The sequence below is a fragment of the Syngnathus scovelli genome, chromosome 13, assembly GCF_024217435.2.
Source record: "Syngnathus scovelli strain Florida chromosome 13, RoL_Ssco_1.2, whole genome shotgun sequence".
Taxonomy (NCBI): domain Eukaryota; kingdom Metazoa; phylum Chordata; class Actinopteri; order Syngnathiformes; family Syngnathidae; genus Syngnathus; species Syngnathus scovelli.
In genome coordinates this window covers 10,270,086-10,278,158 of record NC_090859.1, presented here as the reverse complement: position 1 = coordinate 10,278,158, position 8,073 = coordinate 10,270,086, and the positions used below count along the sequence as shown (strand labels likewise).

Here is an 8,073-nt window from a genome sequence, read left to right as displayed (position 1 = left end):
TTTAAAATAAAAAGACACTTCCTGCTTTTTGCATTTACCGCCACCCATTTTCAAACCAAAAGAATAATCAAGCAAATCTAAAATGATTAGAATGCAAAGAGTTGCCACCCTCTAGCTCCAAAACGACACCCTATGTGCCTAGTCCAGGTGGTCGTAGCTCCCTCCACATGTCTTTGTGCTCAGCTTAGCTCCTCCGCCTTTTAAACTAAACCACACAGCTTCAACTCTTTTGCAGAAGTTGCCACTTTCTCTGGGCAGAAATCAGCTCTGCCTTTGGAGTGAACTCCTTGCCTGTCTGCTGAGCACCATCTCTGCTGCAGCGCCATGTTATTTGATCCTTGCTCTTTCTTTGCTGGGAAGAAAAGCTCGCCTCTTTCCCACGCTCTGAGGACACGTGGTGTCCGGAATGAATTGGATGCAGAAGGCCCCTCCCTCCGCAGTACCACGTCACCTCTTTCTCTCACTCTCTCTTGCTCTACACACACACACACACACACACACCCTAATACAGGCTTTTCAGCAAGAATTCCACTGTTACCAATGTGAGGTGTTATTTTTTTTTTTTTAACTGACATTTTTACGTGACACTTTTACATCCATTTCCTCTGCAAGTTTTCCTGTCTCCTCATTTTTGCATACCGTCCCCACCCTCTCCCGGGACCCCCCTCCTGTCTTTCCCCGCACGTCTCGGCGCCAAAGCTCGGCCTTGCGCGCCGAGTTGCCTCGCTCCGTCCGGCCCGTGCGTTTACAACGCGTCACCTCGACTCCGGGCTCTTTTGTCTTTACTCTGGAAAATGCACGCCTTGTTTATCAACACGGCTCCAATAATAGAACCGCAACTGACTTGCGTGATCATTCAAACAGTTCATTCCATCATGGATGATTTAGTAGCCCCAATAATGTGGTAATAACAGTTTGAATCCAATCATTCTTTTGTTACTTCCCAAAGCATTGTTTATCTGGTTTTGGTTGCTTCCCAGAGAATTATTCCTAAGAATTAAACGGAAGAAACGCCGAAACATTTTGCCGCTGCGGTCTGCGCAAATGTTTTCCAAGTGTCCAGACGCACTAAAGCCAAAGTTCTGATGGTGGACAGATGTTCCTGATTTTCCGCAAGTTCTCCTCCATTCACCAAGTCAAGGAGAGAGGGAGGAAAAACACACAGAAAAACATAAGCAAAACACATGTAGATCGAAATCCCATTGACACAGAAAAACCATGAGCCGCATTCCATGTTTGAAGTACAATGCGTGTGCACTCTTTCAGGTCAGCGATGGCGGCGGCAAGGACTACACATCTGTTTCTGAACACGACATAAAAAGATCTGAGTTAAATTCTCACCGCAGTGATTGGAGTGAGTCAGAACTATTCTTTTGAACGTTTGCAGCTGTGGGAACAAACAATAAGGAAGCTCACCGACACCTGCAGACGCACCCACAAAAATGCATTGATGAATCACATTCAGGTTTGGCACCTAAGATAATTTTAATGTTAATTTTAGCACATCACATGGCATGCTTGGATAAGTCCTGACTCAGTTCACACCTGTGGGACTGGAAAAAAAAAATATTTTGGATGAATGGTCACCAAAATTTAAAATAGTTAACATCATTTCCAACTAGGCTAGTAATTATTATTTTTTTATCGAGAAAATATGCAACTTTTTCTCCTTAACATAGCCCGTTTCCCTCATTATTGCTGCTTTATTGCCTATGTTTTAGAGGTGTTGGTTTGTTTTTTTTCAAGTAGGCCAATGTGGTTGAAACCTGCAGCCGCAAATGTGCACCAAATGTATAGTTGAGTGTGGGAAACAAAAAACAAACGGTGCAAACGGCCCACATACACCTTTGTGCGGTTTGCACTCATTTCCTCCATCCATACGTTTGTTACACTTCAACAATATTCTCTCACCACCTCACACTAGGCGTCAGTCACACACACACACACTCACACACACACGCACACACACACAAGCACTCGGTTCCCACGGTGGTGGGGGTGGCCGAGCGGCGTGTCAATCTGCGCACAGCGTCACCTCTTTTCACTCGCCCAAAAAAAAAAAAGAGGAAGTAGAGCGGGCCCTTTTGTTATGGCAAGTCCCACACAGTCTAGTCATTTCAAAACAACTGCAATATATCCGCAGTTTATGATTTAAGAAACCGACTCTAATCTCCTGTGCGGCAGTTGTTCTAAATGAGGGGGGACAGACTTCCGGGTTGCATTTGGAGGGCGTTTGTAGTGCCATTTGCCCCCCCTACCCCACCCCCGACACACCCACCCGCACACATTTTATAGTAAAAACAAATAGTTAAGGAATTCCATGTTTGCTTGGAACTTTTAATTGGTAGAAAATAGTAAAGTCACAATACAACGGCACCTAAGCACATATCAATTATTTTTCTTGAATAGATGACATGATCCAATCTCATTAACATTGACTTGGGGATTTCAGGAAAAATAATCATAGAGACCGTACCCATTTGGCTAATTAATCGGACATTATGATAGATGGATAGACAGGTAGATAGAAAGATAGATAATGACAGCACATTTGGAGGGGTGCTCGGGCAGAGACCACGCCTCTCTCTCCCGCCGCCCCTCTTCCAGAGCCGGCATCAGCCTATAACCTCGCCGGGTTTCCACCCATTCCTCCACATTTGTCCCCCCCACCTCCTCCTCCCTTGTATTGTCATGCAAATAAAGGACGCGTAAAATATTCCCCCAGAGCGCAGCCACCAGCCAGCCAGAGCGCACCGAGGACGCAACAGAGCGGACCAAACGCTGGTGGATTTTTAACCTTTTTCGGGGGGGTTATTTTTGTTTTGTTTGTTTGTTTGTTTTTTGTCTTTTATTCGGCGTTCTTAATCCGTCCGTCCCACAGGTAAGTCCGAAAGACCCAAAGTGTCCGTGCGTAAAAGCATAGCGCACGCGTTTGGATGTGGTGGAATGCGGTCTGGTGTCTGATCTAGTTTGGACTTTGGTGCGCGCGTGTGTGTCCCGCTTTTTCAGGCAGACTCTCGCATGAACAGCCGACGTGGACGTGGGAGAACCAAAGAAGGAGAGTGGTCCGAGGTGTCCCTATATAACATCATCTGCCGCTGCTAGGAAACTGTACAGAGCACCACGCCAACACCGCCGCTCCACACAACACACGGGATCAACTACCTTGAGGATCTGCGTGTTTTCACTCCTTTTTGGGGATATACAAACAAGTGTGGCCAAGCGCGAGAGCTTTTTTAGACGGGATTACTGGGCGCCCCCCCTTTCCCCTCCCTGCTCCTTGTCCTCCGACGCAGCCATGAGCCAGGCGGACGTGTCCACATGCTCGGCCCCGCAAAGGGTCTTTCAGGAGGCGGTGAAGAAGGGCAACACCAAGGAGCTGCACTCGCTGCTGCAGAACATGACGAACTGCGAATTCAACGTCAACTCGTTCGGACCCGAGGGTCAGACGGCGCTGCACCAGTCCGTCATCGACGGCAACCTGGAGCTGGTCAAGCTGCTGGTCAAGTTCGGTGCGGACATCCGGCTCGCCAACCGGGAGGGTTGGAGCGCCCTGCACATCGCCGCCTTCGGGGGTCACCAGGACATTGTGCTATACCTCATCACCAAGGCCAAGTACTCCTCTGGGGCCCGGTGATCGCTCGCTCCCAGCTTCCCTTTCTCCTTCCTCCTCTCTCTGCTGTGTGTCAGGTAAAAAAAAAAAAAAAAAAGAAAAAAAAGGTAATGGCAGCAACACAACTCTAAACTCCATGTGCCAAACATCAATTGGGCCGCATCTGAATCTTTTAATAACACACACTTGTTTTGTTGGTACTAAAGCAGGGGTGGGGGACATTTTTCCAATCAGTCCTCTTGGCACAGTGCTAAATTCATGATCATAATTGTATCATCTTCAAACGCACTTGGCTGGCCGCTGAATGGCCCGCAAGCCGTAGGTTGCCCACCCCTGTCCTAAAAGCTTTTTTTCTTGAATGTGTCTATAGATGGTGCGTTCCACTCATTGTTTTTCCCCCCCTCCATCTTCAATAATGCTCATCATTGTCCAATAAACCAACCATTTTAACTTATTTAAAGTGAATTAGGGCACTTGATGCTGGAATATCTGAAAGGGAGGACACACAAAGCAAGAAAAGGCAGAAATATTTTATTGTACTGAACTCAAAGAGCGGCATTATGGCTATCTGACATGCTTTTATGTTTGTTTGTTTGTTTGTTTGTTTGTTTGTTTGTTTGTTTGTTTGTTTGTTTGTTTGTTTGTTTGTTTGTTTGTTTGTTTCTTTAACCGTCTTGATATAACAAATGGCTTCAATGTGGTTGTGAAGTACTGTACACCATAGCTTTACTTTGTTTCTGTCATTGTTTGAAGAGATACAAAACATTCAACTCGCCATCATCCACGCTGGCGTCCAACTTTTTCAAGCCAATCTGCCAATGGTCATTGTGTTGTTACTTTTAAGAAAGAAAGAAAAAAAACAGCTGCTTTGTTTAAAAAAAAAAAAAAGAAAAAAAATCAATGAAAAATTGGAATCACTTTATAAACACACTTCAGTATTCTATTAACATCCTCACTGTGAAAGCAGGCTGTTTTGTATTTTTGTCATATTTATGAAGGTACATTTTGATTGAAAAAAAAAGAGAAAAAAATCTTTAAATGTTAGAGAGTGACTCAAGCTGCTTCAGTTAAAAAAAAAGAAAACTGTCCCATGTGGAGGTATCTCCTCCGTGCGTGCCCCCCTCCCCTCCCATTCCTCCCATCAGGATTGGTTGCCTTTTGCCAGCTACCTCGACTTTTAAAGTATTTTCATGTTGTGCTTATGCCAGTATGTTGTGTGTTTTTGCCCCCTTCCACTCCCCCCAAAAATATCCTGCATCCTCATTTGGGACTATTTGTTTCACACTACAACCAAACTAGTTCAGACAAGCTAAGCATCAGTGTGCCTTTCTGCAATCTCTCCTTTTTGGGAGGGGTCTGAGGGGGTGTTTTTTTTTCCAGTCAAGACAACAAGTGGAATGGCTTCTAAATGCAGGGAGTTTGAATTGCACAAATACACGGAGCCTTGAGAGTCTCTTGGCTTTGGATGGAAGAGTTACTACTACTGACTTTTTGAACAAACACATCAGAACTCACAACATGTGGCAATTGCAGGACTCACAAAGAAAATCCTTAAAGTTGCCTGCTGCATTTAATAAAAGACAAAAAAAAAAAAGTCGTGGCACCCTAACATTTGAATCAACGCTGCTTGTATTTTGTCATAATTATTTTTTTCTTTTCAAAGGCTTCACAGCAGCTTCATGGGAAGAGTGTTTGAAAGTGTATGCTTCTCATGAGGCCCAAAATTGAGGCCTTCTCATGAGGCCCGCACACACACACACAAAAGCACCAGTAAACTGAAGCGATTGGATTGGTATCAGGCAACACATGAAATATGCATCGCTTGTCTTAAACTTGATGTTTTTATTTTTTTTTTGTTTCAATATTGCACTGATGACTGCTGTTGAGGTTGGCTTTTTATGTGCCAACATTTAAGAATTTTTTTCTGAATAGAAAAAAAAAATCAAACAGCAAAATACTATTGTATAAATATATGCTCCAGGTGATAAATGCGCATGTTACTTTGTGGAAACTGTTTTTCAAGCAAAGGTATGTACGGTTGTTTATTTGTGTGTGTGTATGTTTGTATGTATATATATATGTATATGTATATATATGTGTGTATATATATATATATATATATATATATATATATATATATATATATATATATATATATACATACACACACACGCTGATGATGAAATTGGGGCACTTTCTTTTCTGAAGTGCTGTCTTCCTGTTTTTTATGAAAGGGGAATAATACATTTGATGGTAAGATCATTGTAACATGATTAAAAATTGCACGGTTGTGTGGTTGTAAGGCTTACCAGAGTCATAACATTTATGACGTAATGAGCCAGCTGCCGGAGTGGTGTACATGATATGAGTGTGTTGTTCTTTTTTTGTGAAGAAAACAAAAGTGCTGAGTTTGTTTATTTTTTGTGGGGGGGCAAGTTGTATTTCAGTTTGTTTTTTTTTTTGCTTAATTTCAAGCAAGAGGAAACGGCTGATTTTCCTTTTTCTGAATTTTATTTTGAATGTTTGTAACACTGTGATGATGACGTGATGTCACATGGAGATGAGTGCTGTATTATTTTTGTACGTTTGTGTACAAGCCAGTAAAGAAAACATGAAACTTCCAAATTTCTGTGTATGCATCTTTCTATTGTCATGCGTGTACAAAAAGTACATTCGCAATCTGAATTTCCCATAGAACGTTGGTGAAGCTCCACACACGCACGCACGCACACACTCCTTTTGCTCTTCTGTCTTCTAACCAAGCAGGTCCAGCCCAAATCGACATTCTCTCCCTTTGTCATTCATCTGGCCTCATCCTTTCACCGCCGGCATAAAAGGGCCCGGTGCATTGTGGGTAGGCTCCGTTTAAAGCAGCCTTCCCCTCCCTTGCGTGTGTTTTGGGAGAGATGGTTTTATGTTACCCGCACACATCCAAACCCCCTTGTGTACTCCATCAAGGTTCTGCTCTTAACTAAGCCTTCCAGTCATTATTATTTGCTTCTTGTTCTGAAATAATTATTTTTCATTAAGGGGGGTTGCCATACTATAAGCGATCATGTCAAAAATTCCATGACATGAGGAAGGCCGTGGGAAAAAAGCAACATGACAAAGCATTTGTCTACATGTTGAACCTGTTAGTGGTGCAAAACTTGAGTGGGCGTTGACTGACGGTTAACTACAAACGTTACGTCCTCGCCGATTCAACTTTGCGGCCTGAGAACTTTCTGTTTGACATTGTTTACAGTAAGTATAAGGGTTGGATAGATTTGCGCTCCACCACAGAATCTGATCCAGCCCGCCGTGCAATTCTGAAAATAAATAAAATCTCAGAGGAACTATTACGAGAAAACCTCAACCATCCATTTTCTACAGTATATCGCTTGTCCTCATTAAGATTGTGGGTGAGGCGGGCGACACCCTGGATTGGTTGCCCACCAGTTGCAGGACAAATATAAACCAACCAACCATTCACACCTGAGGACAATTTTGAGTCGACTCTCACATGCATGTTTGTGCAATGCGGGAGGAAGCCACAGCACAACCACAGTAAGAAAATTTTAAAAATCCACATGGGAAAGCCAGATCTTAGATTTGAACCATGCTAACCTTCATTGTCATTTGAAATTCAGGAGGGCTTCAAAAAAAGCATTCAAGGGACAGTGCAAGACATTTGAAAGCTTCCTTGACCAACAGCTGAACCTTCAACCTGCACCTTCTGCATCTCTCTGCGCTTCAGGTACACAAATGCAGGAAAGTTGGTGTGTTTGACATGGCAGCCTGCCGCTGGCTCATTCTGCTGCTCTCTCTCTCTCTCTCTCTCTCTCTCTCTCTCTCTCTCTCTCTCTCTCTCTCTCTCTCTCTCTCTCTCTCTCTCACTTGTGCAGGATGTTTTTGTTGAGCTTAGCTCCCATTGTTCACGCAGCAACTTGGCTGGCCTCCCACGGCTGCTGCTTGCCGCTGCTGGCTGCTGGTTCCTATCGCCCCCCCACCCCTCGTAATGGCTTCTTCATGTGCCTCCTGCGTGAGCCAGACAGACAACGCAAAGCATCATGGGAGAGAAGAACCAGCTGAAAGTAAATAAACAGATCGACAGAGGTGAGCTCAGCTCTGCAAAGTGCTTAAACTGTTTTTCGACTGTTACCTAAATGGTGGTGGGCTGTGTTTTTGGTACCTATCCCAAAATTAAAATTCGATTGGATAAAAAAAAATCCTTGCTGGCCCTAGTGTCTCGCCACGGGAGATGGATGCTCTTGCAGCAGCTGCAAACAAGTGTGTGATAATCTTCAGTGTCATTGTTGGGCCTCCCTCTCATAAAATATTCATAGCAGTGCTCAAAGAGGCCTCACATGATAAGTGTAACATGCAAATGAACAATCAATTCCTCATTTTCTAACGGCAACTGTTCAACCTCAGTGTTGGCTTTGATTGCGTGATCCTTCGCGCCACTTCCTCAAAGTCCC

The 8,073-nt window shown here is 43.8% G+C and overlaps 1 protein-coding gene across 1 annotated transcript; it reads left to right on the top strand.

Moving 5' to 3' along the window:
• Window positions 1-2,673: 2,673 nt before the first annotated feature.
• Window positions 2,674-6,238, top strand: nrarpa (NOTCH regulated ankyrin repeat protein a). Its single transcript, XM_049739247.1, has 2 exons — window positions 2,674-2,881; window positions 3,014-6,238. The coding sequence occupies exon 2, from the start codon at window positions 3,299-3,301 to the stop codon at window positions 3,635-3,637; it is 339 nt and encodes a 112-aa protein (XP_049595204.1). The 5' UTR covers window positions 2,674-2,881; window positions 3,014-3,298; the 3' UTR covers window positions 3,638-6,238.
• Window positions 6,239-8,073: the final 1,835 nt, after the last annotated feature.

Bases quoted from the DNA above. Each gene is read 5' to 3' on its own strand.
- nrarpa (XM_049739247.1), top strand. From the start codon at position 3,299: ATGAGCCAGGCGGACGTGTCCACATGCTCGGCCCCGCAAAGGGTCTTT.